This window comes from Salminus brasiliensis, chromosome 18, assembly GCF_030463535.1.
Source record: "Salminus brasiliensis chromosome 18, fSalBra1.hap2, whole genome shotgun sequence".
Classification (NCBI taxonomy): domain Eukaryota; kingdom Metazoa; phylum Chordata; class Actinopteri; order Characiformes; family Bryconidae; genus Salminus; species Salminus brasiliensis.
This window is the reverse complement of record NC_132895.1, coordinates 8,487,402-8,505,507: the sequence shown is the minus strand read 5'-3', so window position 1 is coordinate 8,505,507 and position 18,106 is coordinate 8,487,402. Positions and strand designations below refer to the sequence as shown.

The following is an 18,106-nucleotide window of genomic DNA, read 5'->3' as shown; positions in this document are numbered from 1 at the left end:
GCACTGGTGTGGGTATATTTTCCCTAAAACAATCAATACATCAACAGGAATAATTTTCTACAAATGAAATTAATATAATAATTTACAGTACAGAGAAAAAAAAGTATTAACACAGTAGTAAAATGTTCTGGTGTATTAATATAAATATGCATTATGTCATCTTTCATTATCTTTACTCACACATAATTGGTTCTACCAGGGTGAATTGGAAAGTGTTCATACAACGATCAGCCATAGCATTAGCACCACCTGCCTGATACTGAGTAGATGTTGCCACAATAGATCTGAGCATTTAAGGCATGGACTCCACAAGACTGCTGAAGGTGTCCAGGCACTAAGAAGTTAGCAGCAGATTTTTCAAGTCTATTAAGTTTTGAAGTAAGGCCTCCATGGATCACATCAATGAGTCTCAGGTGCCCATGACCCTGTCGCCGGTTCACCAGTTGTCTTATCTTGGACCATACTTGGTACGTACTGACCACAGCACACCAAAAAAAAACATAAGACCTACATGATGTTTTGTTTTGTTTTGTTATGTTATGTTAAGATGCTCTGACCCAGTCGTCTAGACATAGCAATGTGGTCCTTTTGGCCATTTCTCCTGCTTTTAACACATCATCTTCAAGAACTCACTGTTCAATTACTGCCTAATACATCCCACCCCTTGTGACTGTCAGGGGTACTAATGTTACGGCTGGTAAGTGTATAAGGATGGCTACAGCCAAAAAGATTTTGTTTTTATTCTCAGCAGCACTGAGCAGTACTCACTGTAGGAGGTTGATGGGAAGGAAAGGGTTGAAGTTTTCCAGGCCGTCAGCCTGCAGGGCAGTGAGGAGGGAGGTTGTGAGGTCGTTAGTGGAGGAGGAGGCTGATTGGCCAAAAATGGCAGTGCCATCTGAACCGTTGCTGTACAATGAGACAGAGCTGGAAGACTTTGACACGGGCTGAGATGAAGTGTGGCCTGCAGAATTTACACACAGGGAGAAGATTACACAGCTGAGTCTGCAAAAGAGCATCTATTGATATTAATACAAACAGGAAATGCAGTCTGGTGACTAAAATCTCAAAAGACAGATTTTTTTAGACATTAGAAGACCCTTTACATTTTTAATCCTCCAAAAGGTGATGCCATCACTTCGCTACCCTTGTAATTTTGTTTAATTATTGCTCTAGAAATGCACTGCCTTCTTTATTTTATACGATTGTCACATATTTTCTCTCCAGTTTGGATTGCCAATTACCCAACCCATCATCGCACGAGATTTCCACGACACTAATGAGGGCGGACTAGCACACGCCCCTTCCGACTTGCGCGCAGTCAAGCCACTCATTTTTCTAACTGCCGCTGATGCAACATCGCCAGGCAACCAACACGCCAGCCTGCAGATGCCAGTGTCTGCAAACAGTCATTTTCCAAACTATTGTACGCTGTCCAACCCACATCATATCCTTGATTTAGGGGACACATGCAGACATGCAGGGGAGAACTGACGGAGCCGAAGACTCCTGCAAGACTGAGGGTGTTTTTTACACTTCAGCTGGTTTCTAAATCCAGCATGAGTTTGGTACATTTGGTCAAGCTAGGCTGGAGCCTAAGAGTGGTCCAGAGAGCCCATCCCTGCTCTTCTTGATAACTGAGGTTTGATTCAAGTGAACAATGATGTGGTCTGCAGAATGTGCAAAATAAACTACATAGACAAAAGTATTGGGACACCAGCTCAATCATTGTTTCTTCTGAAATCAAGGCTATAAAAAAAGTTTACCCTGTTTTTCTTAGGAGTAACTAGGGAAAGCTTATTACTAGATTTTGGAGCATCGTTGTATGGATTTGACTGCATTTAGCAACAAGTGTGAGGCAAGGATTTTGGATGATCACCACCCCAACTGAATTTGAACATCTGTGTCAGCAATGGGGGCAATGTAAAGTAGCTAAATGCCTTCATTAAAAAGGGTGTCCACAAACATTTGGACATACAATTTGCAAGACAGTACATTTGCACCACAGGCTCTCTGCTTTGAGTAACGTAACTGGTTCATTTTGTCATGTGACCGGGATTTTCATGTCATGAACTATCAACTATCAAGTTGGACCATCAGGACTAGGCTGAGAAACACAGAGAACCACTTCTGACAGGCAGTGTGTACCACATCTAACAACCATGATATGACATCTTGTGTAGTTAACCTGGAGAAGATGGTACACGGCATATGATTGCACTCCATACCTTTGTTCTCTCTGCTAGTGCCATCCTCCTGCAGTCTGCAGAGAGCGCCTTTAAAGATCATAATCTGCGCCCTCTCCAGGTCAGCCAGAGCCACAGGCTGTTTGATAGGGCACGGTCTGACGGCCCACTTTACCATGCTGCGTACCAGGAACTGCAGAACGGACCGCAGCTCAGTGCTCTCCTCCCCAGCTGCAGGGCATCTGGCTGGGTCAGGGCTTCCCAGGCCGGCTGCTGCCTCTGCTTTGGGTACCAAGAGCAGGTCCGTGAATTTCCCACAGTTTAGAATCACAGCCAGGGACTTTAATGACCCCAGAAGGAGGTAGGATATACGGATGGCACGCAGCTCTAGGGCAAAAAGGTCGGTTCTTGGCTGCAGTGACAAAGCAAGTGGACAGGGGGAGCCTTCTTGCTCATCTCCAGTGGGTTTAGGGGTTCTGGGGGATTCTGGTTCAACCTGGTGCTCCTCTTTTCGCTCATCCTCCATGTTTTCGACCTCTTTGGTCAAGCTGGTCATTAGACCTAAAGCAAAAAATAAATAAATAAATAAATATATATATATTAAACAGATAACAATTCTTATGTACATTATTTAATATGTTGATTGTTAGCTTATAATTACAAATACAATAAAATACACTGATATACACAAAATAAAATAATAAAGTTAAATTCAAGTAAATTAATTTTTAGCTTTTCTTCTTCTATAATTGTAAATATGAACAAATATGGAGTATTGCTGAGTTTAACAACTCATCCCATCATTTGCACTCCTCTGGCTCCAAAGTTCTTTGATGAAAATGAAAAATAAGCTGCTTGTTTCAGTTGCTATTACAGATCCTTTACAGAATCTAGAATGCATTAGAAATGCAACTGATATCCTCCACTGATACTAAAAAATAACTTCATTGCTTATAAAATGTGCCTTTCTTTTTTTATTGGTCCAAAAAAAGCATATAATATACCTACAGGCTAGACAAATAATGGCCCTCTTTCAATCTTCCCAAAATGTTTTTTTGTTTGTTTGGTTTTTATCTATATGATGTATGTGAGTAAATGGTAAATTCCACCATAGATTATTGATAATTATTAGGAAAGCACAAATATATATGTAATTTCTGAATGGAAGCTCTGTTCTGTTCTTTCTGCTTGTCTGGAGTCTATCAAATAAAAAAATAAAAATAAATTAAAAATAAAATATGAGGTTATATGAATTCTGCCACATTGCCCAGTCCTACCGGTCATCCCTTCTTCCAGCATCATCACGCGTGCAATGTCCTCATCCAGTCTCTGTTCAAGTTCACTATGGGCTCCAACCTCAGAGCTATTCTGAGAGTTATTTCTGGGCCTCGCTGAGCCTCTTCCACCCACTCTGGCTCCGGCTCCGGCCTCTGGCTCCTCCAGTACACCAGTCAGCAGGATAAGGTGAAAGAGCACTGCAGGCGTAAGTCCACTGCAGCGGGAAACATCCAGTTGGGGCACATCGCACGGCTCCAGAAAGGACAGTGGGGTATCGCTGGGTGACCAAGAATTCAGGAAGCTTTAGATTAATGGGAGCACGGCAGGGCACACAGCAACACGGAGATGAGGGAAGAGAGAGAGTGGGGAAACAAAGAGCAGAAAAGGAGAAAAAAAAACAAAGAAAGGATAAAATGATTAGGCAGAAATTAAGAGAAGGAAAACAGATGACAGGGAAAGGAAAGAAATGAATATGGAGAGGGACACTGAGAAGAATGTGAGCATGAGCAGGAAAGATGACAGCCAGCACATTTCCTAAAATCAAAACATCACTCAACTCTTAGAAGTCACACTTATCTCTGCTGGTAAACACTTTCTTATCATAAATAATCATTAATCATATCATAAATAATTTTATAGAAATTATTTCTCACACCTGGCTCATAAAAACTAGCTGAAAAAGTACACACCATATATTCTATACCCCATGTGTTTGTGAGATATTGTGTTATGGGTTATATTAAATAGTTATTGTTGTTCTTGCAACTTGTCAAAAAGAGCCTTGTTATTTAGAAAAAAACAAAAAGCATGATTTACATTTGAATGTAATTTACATTTTTGCTAACTATGTAATTTAGTAATTATGAGCAATTAAATATTAATAAATTAGTATTAATGAGCAAAACTATTTTTTGCTCCTCCTCTTGTAGTCAAGAAGCAAGATAGATTGAGCTTTGACCTTTAAATACACTATGTCAAAATGTTTGTGGACACCCCTTCTAATGAATGCTTTAAGATCCTTTATGTTGCACCCATTGATGACATAGACAACTTGTAGTCACTGTAGAGAAGTACTGCCAATAGGACTCTCTAAAGCAGATAAACATGAACCTACTAGCACTATGCCGAATGCCAGGTGTGGGCTAGAGGGGTATAAAGCCCCCAGCATTGATCTGTGATGTAGTGGAACTGTGTTCTCTGGAATGACTGTGCTTCATTTAATACTTTTGGAATGAGTTGGGAAGTTATAGCTGAATGCAATCAAATCTTTACAGCAATGCTCCATAATCTAGTAGGAAGCCTTCTTCTCCTTGGACAGTAGAGACAGTTACTCCAACAAAAGCAAGGGAAACTCTTTTTAATAGCCTTGATGTCAGAAAAACACAATAAATGAGCAGGTGTCCCAATACTTTTGTCCATATAGTGTATAAGTCAATGTTGGACCAAAGAATGGCCTTACAGTACAGTCAGTATATACGATATTGTGTGTATATATGTGTACATGCCTACCTCACAGTCAGATCGGTCTCCTCCCATTGTAATTTAGCTAAGGGGCTTCCCTCCTTTAGGACCCCTAAAAGAGTTGCCCGGCGACCACTGGGTTTGTGTAGGCAGATTCCACCAGCTCGGAGCCCACTATCCACTCCTCCAATCAGCGCCAGTACAGGCCACACCTCGGCACACAGTACGCCAAGCTGGACCTCTGTCAGACCCGTGGGTCCAGAGAAAAGCTCAGGGCTCTTCCAGGTCTCCCCTGGACTCCTTTCCCTGTCCACCATTCCACACTCCATCTGCTCCTTACTGCACTGGCTTGCTAAAAAATGCACAACACAAGTGACTTTGTTTCATTTTCCAACAGAACACATATCTGTGCTCAGTCAAGAAGCTTCTGAAAGGACCAGGCTTTGTTTATCATGTGAAGACGCTGGTTCACAAAGACTCGCTCCTGCTCTTTAATGTCTTTCTGACATCATCATGGATCAGACTACCCAACATTGAGTATTTTACCTAAAGTAATAAATAACACAATGTTTCGCAATACTGTATACAATACTTTTCTTTTACTAAGGAGGACTAAGGTCCACATGTAGCCGCATATTTTTAAAAACAGAGATTTCCCTTGCATGAGCATGCCAGTCCTGTGTCTTTATGATAGTACCTTATGAAGACAGACAAAAAGGCACCATGAAGAAGTAAAAGACACAATGCAAGTCATTAAATTACAGAGATTGTATAAATATCTAGTTAACTACATATGACTTATATAGTTCACTATATATGAAGTAAGAAGGTATTTGAGATTCAGCCAGAGACAGGCATTCGTTGTGAAGTCAGCATTTTCATAAAGCTCCTTTGAAGAGCGTTTCCAAAAAGCTCAGTTTTCAGTGACTGAAAACAGCAGTTCGTATGGACACACAGACGCAGGCCGAAACACAGACAAAAACCTCAATTTGCACATGCATATGATGATATGTATCTATAATATGACAATAAATAAATATAATATGGTAATAATATGATACAAAAATCACAATATTCCATATATACTAATCTATATGCTTTAAGATACCCTACATATTGTCAGGTTCTTGCCAATACACAGTACTAATACTGACCATGTCTGGCTCCCTCTTTCAAGACCGGGCCGATGAACTCCAGTCTGCGGCTGATGTGCAAGTTAATATGTGGAGCCCAGTCGTCGCTGTGGTGAAGCCGGCGCAGGAGCTGCACTGTGGCCTCTAGCAGGACAGTGGCTCGAGGACTGCAAAGGGGGTCACCTGGCAGCAGGTCGCTGGGCATGCCTCGCATTTGCAGGTCACACAGTGCCACCTAGAGGGAAAAAGGTGTAATGGTGAAAATAATTAAGCGGGTAAGAGGCTGAAATGAATTATTATTAAATTATATTTATTACATTGCATTATATTTACAGTATGTAGTGTATTTAAGCTATACAATATGTGATAGATAACATATCACTTCCAAAGAGCTTTAAAGGCTCAAAAAGACAGCTCTTAAGATACTTAATACATAGGCTTGCTTAACAGATTCCAAATCTCAATCTTAGGGGTTTTTAAGGTGTTGATGGACAAACCTTTTCTCCTGGGTTACTGCTGTAGAAAAGCACACATGGGTAAAGCTCTGTAGCGTCAACTCCCTCAAATGCCAGCTTGGGCTCCTGCATGTCAGAGATTCAGTACATTTAGCAACATTCATAGACATATGGCAGGTACCCTCATACACATGTATCTGTGTTTCACAGGAGGTGTTTGTAACAATGTATTTATTTATAAGCACTTAAGGTAGTGGGCCCTTTTTAAGATTAAACAAAATAGATGTCCAGTTCTTAGTAAACAAGCTGGACTTAATTAATAATAAAGTGCTGAACAGAATTCTTTCAGATTCATGTACAAGGGCCTACACTCTTAAAAACAAAAGGCTCCAAAATGGGTTTGTAATGCCATAGACGAATCGCACCTGGTTCACGAAATATCTTTCAAAAGAAACTTGAAACAAAGATTCTGATTTTAAGAAGAAAGGTTTTTAATCATATGTAATCATATAAGCATTTTTGTTAATATTTGCATTTGCAGGCGCTACCAACCCTGTTGTTTTTGGCAAAAGAGATGGTCCTGGCCTCCATGTCTAGAATGCAGGTGATGGTGTCCCCTTGGGTGAAGGAAGGAAGGGCCCGGCCCAGCTCGCCTCCATGGTACAGGCTGCCACTGTAGGCCCGGTACAGCCACATGTCTGTGGTGGTGCGGTGGTTGTAGTCACGAATGGGCCAGCGGGACACCCCAATACATGTGCCCTCATTTCCTCTGTTCTCTTTAGTGATGTAGAACTGGGTGGAGAGAAAACAGAGAGAGACATATACACAATTTTGGAGCATTGCTGTGACACGCTTGGCCATACAGTACAACAGACAATAAAGATGTGAAGTTACCTTGCACTGTATGTAAGATGCAAATATGGATAATAATTATAAATATTAGCAGCTCAGCATGAAAGTGATTATAGTCAAATTGTCTTGTGGCTAGCAACCTAATTTGCTTCTCCAAACTACCTTTTTGTTTTTTTGTTTTCTGTTTTTAAACAGATAAATGGCAAAAATTTTAAATTTGGTGTAGCACAGGCAACAATGCCTTTCCTGTGGCAGACTAGGGTTTGATTCCCCAGCCAGGAAATAAGAGTCATTCAGCAAGACTCCTAACTCTCCATCATTATCAAGAAGAATAGTTAGAAGAAGAAAAAGAAAAAAAGTTTAATTACCACCAAATTTCCTGGGTTCAGACCTGAGAAATGTGCACAGCACTTATTTAAACAAGAACCTCTATTATTCTGTACCTTCCAGATGAAGCAGCCGGAAGTGATGGCTGTGGTTGCCAGGCCATAACCTTTCCCTCCAGAGCCATGGGAGAGAACATTCCCACTCTCCAGAGAACAGCAGATCAGCTTATGAGGATCAAAGGAGAAGTCTCCAATAGGAATACACTCATCCTCACTGCTGCTTTCCTGAAATACACACAAAAACGTATAATATTAGTACTGAAAAAATAAAAATCTACATCTACAATCTAAATCTAAAAATTTACCAAGAAGAAAAAAATGCTTTAGCAAGAGAGGAGATAAAATCACTACTGAAACGCCATCTCCACTTTTTTCCCTACTTTTTATACTCCATCAATAAGTTTGTCTGAATTAGATACCTTCCTTGAATTCTCTGTCACTTTTTCTAGTTTTCTCCTCATGGCCAGGGGCTCCTCCCACATGTAGGTGGACAACAGTCCAAACAGCTGCTCAACAATCTGCACAAAAATATTAGCATTAAAGAAACATAATCATTGAAAATGCATTATCAAAGGACATGACTAAATTCACAGCTTGATCACCTCCCTCACCTGTTTCATCTGAAGTGGATCTGAGCAGGCTGGAAGTAAAGCCTCTAGAATGTGGAAGGCCAACAGCTTTGTACGGAGATTATAGAAATGAGGATTACCTGGAACACGTATTCACAATTAGCCAGCATATTTTCAGAGCAGATCTGGATTCAGATTTTAAAGGCAATATAGCGTGAATGCAACCATATAGGACTAGTCTGGCAAAAAAACTAATTAATATTATTTATTACTTAGCCCGGATTCAACCCATCACCCAAGACATGTTTGATGTCATATCATACAAACTAAATCTGCACAACAGATACCAAACATGCCATGGCTGACTTACCATATCTGGGGTAAGTGGATAAAAATCACTTTTTGCACACATATACCTACTCTTAATATCACTCAGCCATCTGTACATGATCTTTGCACTGTGAAGCTTTTAGGAACTCATCCCTGGATGACGAGCTAAAGTGAAATCCTAGTTGTTGTTTTTTTACTTCACCTAAGAACTAATGTTATGGCTGATCTGTGTATATAATTATGAACAAAAGAAATCAACATGTATTATACATGCATACAGTCTGCACATGTTCCATTACTACACCACCAGTGTAAAAACTATTGATTTTAAATCTGAGAGCATTGCTACCTGAGGTGCTGTGGTAGGAAATGATTGTCAGCAGTGGGTCAATCCACCTGGAGAATGAGGAGACTCTCTTGGTTACCCTTAGCGACAGGATGCGCCTGAGGAAGACGAGGAAGTCCGCAAGTTGGGACTCTACAACTTTGCTATTGCGTGGCACCTCTGCACCTACATAGACACATGTACACACACAATAGATCACATGTATTTATTTCATGACTATTTATTAGGCAAGTATATACAGTACATCAAAAAACATGCATCTCCAAAATGGTTCTTAGCTTTAGCACAAAATGTTCTAAGCTTTGAATGGAGATCAATGTAAAAAAAGGTGATCATTACTGTGGGCTAATTAAATGACAACAGGCAACAAAAGTGTCCACAGAGACATTAGAACTGCATGCAAGTACAAACTGTTACAAGTTCAACTGACTCACTCTCTTGTTTGGTTGTCTTTACATTGGGCCCGAGCTCAGAGTCATGTTCTGCACTGCTCTCCACTGCCTCCTGCTGGTGGAGAGTGTGTAACAGACCCTGCAGCTGCTCACACATCACATCCATCAGAGCCTGAGACACATCTATTGGCAAGGCACCTTCACAGGAGCTAGAGATAGAGTGTGCATAGTTATAAAATAAGAATATAGAATAAAAAAATCAATTAAATATTATTTATATATTTTTAGTATAAATATTATTTGGAATTAGAGAAAGACCCTCTAAATCAACCGAAAGACCAGGTACAGATCACCTAACATGCTAGCTGCACTCAATAAACAAATGCTCAAATGCTTGTGCCTGTAAAGCATTTTTTCTTTGGGTTACTCAAATGTTTTAAAATGAGGACATTCAATTTGCAAAAATGGTCAAATGCCCACTCCCGGTTTCTTACCTGGCTGCGATGACGAGGCTCTGGAGCAGCCTGGCGGAGGCTAGCCTCACAGCCCCACTCAGCAGCATGTTGCCTGAGACAGAGGCAGCTAGCCAGCGTTGACTGACCAGAACACAGGAGTTATCAGTGAGGCTGGCCAGCAGCTCCAGTAGGCCACTCTTTATCACCACCACAAGATCTGCTGGCTGGTAGTGGAAGTTCAGCGCAAACACTGCAGCCAGGAGCAGATGCTGACAAGAGCCTGTGGAGAGCAATTTCAGTATGAGATGATGTTCACATCACTGTTTTAGAACCACACCAGGCATTAGGTATGCTTATCTGCTCCACAGGGAGGGTATTTAATTGGCAAAACATTTCAGCAGTGCTGAGTGTGTATGTGCAACTGAAAGTAGCTGAATACATTCATTAGAAAGGGTGCCCACCAACATGTGGACATATAGATATGTACACTTCAGACAATGCTCAATAATAAAGGACTCTGGGATCAGGGGTTAAAAAATAGTGAACTAGGACATATAGTATTTAGAGCCTGCTTTGAAAAGTGAGTGACGTTTTGTGGGCTTACCCTTCTGCTCCTTTTCCAGTGCTACTTTTTGCCTGAGCACGCGCACTACTTGCTGATAGAGTGTGTGTGCAGCATCCTGGAGCTCTCTTTGGGAGCTCATAGACGCAGACTGAGTGCCAGCCTGAAAGTACACACACACACACACACACACACACACACACACACACACACACACACTGATTTTACAGTTAAGATTCAGTATTTACACTGCCACGACATTTCTCTTTAGGCTGCTCTGTGTTTACACTATTTGCATATCGTATTTGGTTGGGGTTCACCACTGAAAAGTCTTTCCAGTCAAGGGCAGTAATTCCAGGTCCGGGTACTTGGAACATAATGTTCATTATACTTAAACATCCTAACAAACCTTATTAATGCCAGTCAGTCAATTACAACGGCCTTCATGAGTCAAGATTCAGTGAAGTTAAGTGAGGACTCTTGGGATCACAATGTCCACATGCATGTACTTGGAAATTGTAAAGGAAAGAAACGTCATGCTAGTCAGTCCTGGTGTTGGAGATTTGATGAACATCCACTGTATGACGCATTGAAATGAACAGCAGAAATTAAATGTCAATAATAAACATAGACATTTACAAATGAGGTTTTGGATTTTGACCTTTTATACTTTTTATACAGATTAAGATCCCAGAGAGATGTTTCATAAAGCCAGATTTCTCAGTAAAGCTGAATAATATATGCCTACGGTGAGGATCAGTCAATTAGAAACACAGTAATATGACAATATTAATTATTTTATGTATAAATTGGACCACAAAATGCTTTTGAATTCTACAATACTGATCAACTACATGTTTCATTAAAAAGATCTGGTCAGCTAAGAAATCCTGGGACTGAGTTCAGTGTGCAGAACTGTTCTGGTATCTTACAGTATAGTGATTCATCTTGTCGCTGGGTGTGGCCAAGCTGCCCGTAACAGAAGCTCCCAGTCCAAAACAGCCGGATAAAAAGTGCAACTGCACAGACTGCAGCAGACCTGGGAAGCGTGGGGGCGCCAGAGGGCTGTGACCGCTGCTCTTCTCCTCCATCTCAGACAGAAAAGAAGAAATCTGGCACAAAGCCTCTAGACGCACCTAAACAGAGAGAGAGGGAGAGAAGAGCAAAGCTCAGATGGAGAAGGAATACTGATGTGTTCCACTGCTGGCTGCAAAGCTTGAGAAAGTTAGGAAATCACTTCTTGAACTAACAAGAAGGTGTGTGATGATCCAATGATCCAATTTTTGTTGTCCCTCCATCTGATCAGTGTACCTTAATGCTGGGTTTGATCGATACTGAGCAGATATTTGTGTTTCGATAAATAATACAGCTCCACAACTTTTTATGAAAGGTAACCTAAACTAATGGATGTGTAATCAAACAGAGTAACAGCTTGATAGCCCTACTAACCTCAGCCCTTTGCTGTTGCTGGGCCATGGCCAGAGTGATGGCTCTGGGATCAGCCTGACCACCTGCTGCTCTCTCCACCAGAGCTGATGTCCTGACCAGGCTCCCACACAGAAAATGGAAGACCTACAGTAATTTTTAAACACAATTATTAAAATAGTTCTAATTTATAACCTTGTCATTTTGACTACAGGACAAAAAATAAAAAAAGACCCACATATAAGCCTGATGTTCACTTAAATTACAGTAAACAAAAAGGTCTAATACAGATTCAACAGGACTTGTTTATTTTAAGCTGGCAGTGACCTGGTCAAGCATGGGTGAGCCCACAGCTCCAGCACCGAGAACTGTGCTGGGACTGATGCACTGCCGCAGTCGCTCCCATGCGTCCTTCATAATGCCCAGAGAGCACAGCGGCAGTCCTATGCACACACACAAACACACAAAATCACCCTAATGATAGCTGGATAACATAACATAATGATATTAATATTATATAATTATAACAAACGTTGCTGGGACAAAATAGATATGCCATCTTGGTTATCACTATTTCAACATAAGAGACAACATTGACTGGTTAAGTGAGTGTAATCATGGTTGTGCAAGATATCATCATCATTTATATGCATTCAAATCTACTTATGTCAAAATAAATCTCACAAATCAATTACATTTGGCATGTAAAAGCCTTCAAGTGTAAAACTAGTAAACTTACTGTGAACACTTATGAATATAGCCACTGTTAAAACTAGGGCTGCACCTATCCGGCTTTTTCAGTTCCGATGCCGATGCATAAACTTTGCATATCGGTCAATACCCAATACCAGTCCGATACCACTGCTGAATTAATAAACCGTATATCTCACCATGTGGGAGAGACTTTAGGCATCAGGATTTAGTTAAACATTACTTTATATGATAAAACAAATTAACACATAGATATAAATGTGCTAAATTGCCATTTGTCATTTATTTATTTGCACATTTAGTGCAGTCTCACACAACAACAGCTAATTTTGTTATTACCGGGACCGATATACGATCCTAATATCAGGTCGTGCATCCCTAGTTAAAATAGAAGATTGTAGGCAAGCTGATTAAATGCAGAACTAGATAGTTACTACATTAGTATTGCTATGTACACTCACTTACCCATCTTGTTCTTAGCTGACCCTGAGGAACTTTTGGACTGATCTGGCACCTTGAGAGTAAAGACAGATATGACAGAAAATGATTAAAAGATTAGAGAAAATCAAACAACAGCAGTAGAAGTAGTCGGGTTATGGGGCACGTCTTACACTGCAGCACCCCAAGAGTTACAATTACAGTTTTTTTATCAACTTTTTTTATTTTATCAAATCTTTTTTTGCTAAAGGCTCCAACATCCTTACTTTAGCCAAAAATATTATAATCTTAAAAATGTTAGTTTGAAAGATACTGCTGCTATATAAAGTATTCATCACCATCATCAAAATATTGCTGTAAAACTTCTTAAAAATAATTTAGTGTTAACCCTCTGAAGTCTAGTCTGCTAAATCCATTTCAAGCACCAAAACAATTTTTCCACATGAGTAAGTTTCTTATGTTTCATAAGAAATATGAATACTTTTTAAAATTTGACTTCCAGGGTTTTTTCAGGTTTAGGGTCAGATTATCTTTTTACACAGTGCTCCAGGTCTCAGCTCTCTCTGTGAACGTTGTTCTGAATGTTTTGATATAAAACATGTGGGTATTATCTAATATGAAAGTGCCTTTAATGGTGAATTTAGGCCCTTAAACACCAGAGGGTTAAGATCATCTTAACTGGTAGAGAGAATGTGATGCCTGCACAACCATTTAAGAATGGGCTTTGTGCCAAGATGCTTTGAGGAAACCCAGCCAATAGCAGTTAAAATGTTTAATGCAATCACTTAATGATACCTCTCAGCTCATAAATAAATAAAATGTAGTGTGAAACAGTTTTATGAATAGATTTATAATTTTCATAGTTATGCGTTTTATGTGAGTGGTCACTGTAATGTAGCCCTGGACTTCAGCGTGGGTTTCTAAACAACAGTGTGGGCTCTAAATATTCATTCATATCAGGCTGTTTGTGACCCAGCACTTACAGCTAACTTAAACTCATCTGCCCAGTGCCATGTTAGTTTAGTCACATTTATTTATCAAAATAACACAATACAATGTATTTGTTAAATAAAATATTTTAAATGTTTGTTATTTCCAAAATGGAAAGTAGTGGTGTAGAAATAAGGTCATGAGTCAGTGACTTAAAGCATACATTTAAATCAGTATTATGTAAGAAGTTATATTTTTTGCTCATTTTTGCAGTCGTAGGAGCAAATATAGGAGTGCAATTTACGTTCACACCACAGTCATACAAATTGTTATTTGAGCAACTCCTCATGGACAGCTGTAAACATGCATTTGTTGACAAGCTGTGAGATACAGAACTGGCATCTGAAGTGAAAGAAGCATGACTTGACAAAGATAGAGATGTCGTTCTGCCTATTACAGTCAGTTATTCTGTAGCTATTATTTTAAGGTACAGTTTATATATAATGTTGCTTTAAAGACTAACTATATGAGATGTACTCCATACCTCTCTTTCACTCTGTCTCTTACTGTCTAAAGATGAACAAAACTCTGCTTTAGTGCCTTGCCCTTCAGAAGAGGATGTTGACTTCCTGTGAAGACAAAGACAATAAAGATTATAACCTAAGCACATATTTTAATAGTCATTTTTTCAGCAATTGAAGAAATGCTTGGTATTAGGGGTATAAAACACATGGATGATTTGAGATGCTTCGCTCTGAACGTGGCAAATCAACCACCCTAATTTTTGAATGATAGAATCCATTATTACGGCTTATAGTGATATTCAATAATAATTAAATATGGTGTATTGTATCGTCTACATTCTACTACTGTGTACAGTGTACTTAAGAATTTCATCAATTCAAACATGAAACATGAATTAAAAACACACACACTGACCTGGTGGTACTGTTCTCAGTGTGTGTGTCAAGTGACTGGCTGTGCTCATGCCAGGCTGCCCGGACCCCCAACAGCAGGAACAGGCAGCGGTTGACCACCAGGTGACAGGCTGCGGGAAAGGTAAGTGTGTGTTCTGTGTTTTGGGGGCAGTCCCAGGGCCGTGGCGGGGGCTCTCTCTCGGGGGTCCCCGGACTCTCTGTACTGCTGGGAAGAGTGCTGGTGCCCGAAGACTCGTAAACAGTCTCATTCTGCTGCAGCTGCATGGCCTCCCGTGTGGCTAGGAAACACTGTAGCACCTCTGCAAGACACACAAACATGCACAACACACACACAGACATAGACATAGAGACACAAGCACACACACACAGACAGACAGACAGACAGATTCATTAATACATACAGCATGTCTCTATAAACATACCCAAGACTATCAAATAGGGTTTACACCAGTCACTACAATAATGCTTAAATCATGTAACACCACAAAACACAAAGTACAGACATGTAAGTGTTAAATGTTCCTGCTAAGTGGACTGTATAAGTCTGAGTGGGGAAATGTCCAATATGTAGATTTACGTATATGTACACTGACCAAGTACTTTATTAGGAAGACCTGTACACCTATTCATTCATGCAATTATATGCTTAGTCAATTAAGTAACAGCAGTGCAATGCATAAAATCATGCAGATACAGGCCAGCAGCTTCAGGTAATGTTCAGATACAGGCCAGCAGCTTCAGGCAATGTTCACATCAACCATTCGAATGATCTTAATCTTGGTGATTTTGAGCGTGGCATGAAACTTGTTGACAGATGGGCTGGTTTGAGTATTTCAAGAACCATGACCCTATGCGTTCCTTCATGACCACAGTGTACCCCTATTGCAACGGGTATGCCCAGCATGGAGATGCACCATGTCACAAAGTAACAGTAATTTAATGAAAATGACAGACTTCAGTGTTCTTCAGTGGCCTTTCTAGTTACAGGATCTGAATCCAATAGAACACCTTTGGGATGTGGTAGGACAGGAGATTCGCAGAATGAAAGTGCTCCTAATCATTTAGTGCATTTATGTCAACATGGACCAGAATCCATTTTGTCAAAAGCAGGCAGAACGTAATATTATTATATTTCTCATGGTCCTAATAAAGTGCTTATTGAGTGTTTATGCATATGTAATACATATGTAAGACATTACATACTGACACTGTATTAAACTGTTATTGTTGTGGGTGTGTGCAAAAACACAAGAAGCAGTGCGTTTACCCGGCAGGTACATACTGATGCTGGGGGTTTCGTCCTCAGCAGGGTCATCCTGGTTGTGTTCAGCAGGGTGTATGTTCTGGCTGCTGGGCTCTGGCTCTCTCCCTGTTTGATCCGAAGAGCTACTGGGCTCCGGCTTTTCTTCTCCAGGGCTCTGAGACCCTGCTGAACTCTGTGGGGTCACAGACACAGTGTTTTGTTATTTCATTATTAAGATTACCAACAGGATACAATGTTTTCTTAGTCCACTAGATGGCACTGAGAGGTTTGTTTGTGGGAATAAACACAGAAATGGACAGACTAGGTTACAATTCAGGAGAATGAAACACAATATATGAAATAGATGTGGAGCTGACCGAAGTAAAGATGCTGAACTGTGTAGTTTACCTGCTTAGTGACTGTTGTGGGCTGTGTACTGGCTGTGTTTGCCATGTTCTCCTTAAGAGACAGAAGAGTGGTGCGGACTTTATACACCACCTCATAGATCTCTATAAGCATCTCACATGGTTCGTACCTGCAGTCACACACACACACAAATAGACACAGCCAAACCCAAACAAAGTTAAGAACAAGGAGGGCACAAATCAGACTTCTTCAAACTTCTTAAAGTTGGCTTAAAGGCTAAGCCAAAATAATGTTAGAGTGTCCAGACAGAGCTACCACTTATTTATATTATCTAGCTGTAAAACTGCACTGTAAAATACTCCCCTGGTGATTTGTAATGAGTAAGATGTATGATAAGTTCTCCTCTTGAAGTGTTTATTTGTATCCTCAACTCATTCCAATGAGGAGTTATGGTTAAGGGATTTATCACACACACAGCCAGACAGAAATATAGCAGACAAAGAGATAAGGAGGGGTAGACAAGAGTGGCGTGTGTGGGTATTTACATGAAAGAAGGAGAGATGGAGGGGGTTGAAAGAAAAGGAGCCATATAGACATATAAGATAATAGAGATCAAGAACAAGGACACTTAAGTAAATATTATAGATACACTGTAGCTGATCAACACATCACTGTGCTGCCTCTATTAGGAGAAGTCACATTTAGTCGCCACTGAACTTGCAAGCTTTAGAAATATGTTTCTACACATGCTTCTACACATACCTGAAGGCCTAATGATGGTTTTAAAGAAGAGGGACCCACCTGTCCTGCCAGTAGGCTTCATCCTGCAGCCCGGTGTGCTTCAACAGAGCAGCAAGACTACAGCGACACGCCGTCTCTAACAAACTGTCCCCCACAGCACCTCCACCATCCCAGTCTAAAACACAGACACACAATCACAATTACACACATTAACAGAAATGTTACTGTCCAACAGAAAAAGCTTGCACTTTGGTAACACAACATGCACAGGACCTTGTTTCTGTATATTTAGTATATTCCTGTAAATTTAGTATATATTAGGTCTGTGCTTTCAGTGCTCTCCTGCTGTAGTGGTGTTACCTAAGCCTCTCTTTCACCATTTTAATGCATGAATGTCTTACAATGTTGTGCAAACAAGAAATAAACCCTGGTCTCCCTTTACTAACAGGTATCCAATCCAAAGCCCTGTGATCAATAGCCCAGCATGCTAACGGCTGAGTCACCGCTCAATCTCAAAATGATGCTGAATAAAGGATGCAGAACATTCTGAAATGAGAGAAAAAGGGTTCATGTCCCTCTTCTCCGTTTCACCTCTACTCGCAGCATACTCCTTCATCTTCCTCCACAGGCTGCTGGCTGGCTCTCGTGGGGAGCCGAGGGCCAGCTCCACCAGTGTGGCGTTTCCCTCAGACAGACGAAGGTCAGCCAGCCTGGCATCTCCACAACCCAGCAACACCGCCTCTGTCAGCCAGCCCATGGCCAAATCTGCAGCAAGGAAAAACACTCCATCAGCCCACAACACTAACTCATGGTGTGAGATGGGGCTGCAGACGATGTCTGTTTTACTTATTGTTTTTTACTGTATGCTGTGACTATTTTCAGTTCTAGATGAGTGTTCCTGTGGGAATTCTG

The 18,106-nt window shown here is 40.6% G+C and overlaps 1 protein-coding gene across 8 annotated transcripts in view; it reads right to left on the bottom strand.

Annotated features, from left to right (window-relative positions):
- The window catches only part of LOC140539822 (probable E3 ubiquitin-protein ligase HERC1), an 86,055-nt gene that overhangs the window by 34,378 nt on the left and 33,571 nt on the right, over positions 1-18,106 (bottom strand). For 5 of the 8 annotated variants that reach the window (XM_072662608.1, XM_072662613.1, XM_072662607.1 and 2 more), the window contains exons 21-44: positions 17,786-17,959; positions 17,255-17,369; positions 16,496-16,622; positions 16,112-16,280; positions 14,846-15,143; positions 14,451-14,535; positions 13,004-13,052; positions 12,155-12,270; positions 11,852-11,974; positions 11,335-11,538; positions 10,445-10,565; positions 9,880-10,120; positions 9,428-9,594; positions 8,997-9,158; positions 8,360-8,457; positions 8,168-8,266; positions 7,806-7,973; positions 7,063-7,302; positions 6,553-6,636; positions 6,077-6,290; positions 4,971-5,274; positions 3,461-3,762; positions 2,226-2,744; positions 769-961 (exon numbers count right to left, since the gene is read on the bottom strand). In XM_072662608.1, coding sequence (XP_072518709.1) covers positions 769-961; positions 2,226-2,744; positions 3,461-3,762; positions 4,971-5,274; positions 6,077-6,290; positions 6,553-6,636; positions 7,063-7,302; positions 7,806-7,973; positions 8,168-8,266; positions 8,360-8,457; positions 8,997-9,158; positions 9,428-9,594; positions 9,880-10,120; positions 10,445-10,565; positions 11,335-11,538; positions 11,852-11,974; positions 12,155-12,270; positions 13,004-13,052; positions 14,451-14,535; positions 14,846-15,143; positions 16,112-16,280; positions 16,496-16,622; positions 17,255-17,369; positions 17,786-17,959 — 4,372 coding nt within the window. The remainder of the gene's footprint in view (positions 1-768; positions 962-2,225; positions 2,745-3,460; positions 3,763-4,970; positions 5,275-6,076; positions 6,291-6,552; positions 6,637-7,062; positions 7,303-7,805; positions 7,974-8,167; positions 8,267-8,359; positions 8,458-8,996; positions 9,159-9,427; positions 9,595-9,879; positions 10,121-10,444; positions 10,566-11,334; positions 11,539-11,851; positions 11,975-12,154; positions 12,271-13,003; positions 13,053-14,450; positions 14,536-14,845; positions 15,144-16,111; positions 16,281-16,495; positions 16,623-17,254; positions 17,370-17,785; positions 17,960-18,106) is intronic. The other 3 variants (XM_072662612.1, XM_072662614.1, XM_072662611.1) reach the window with 3 other exon arrangements.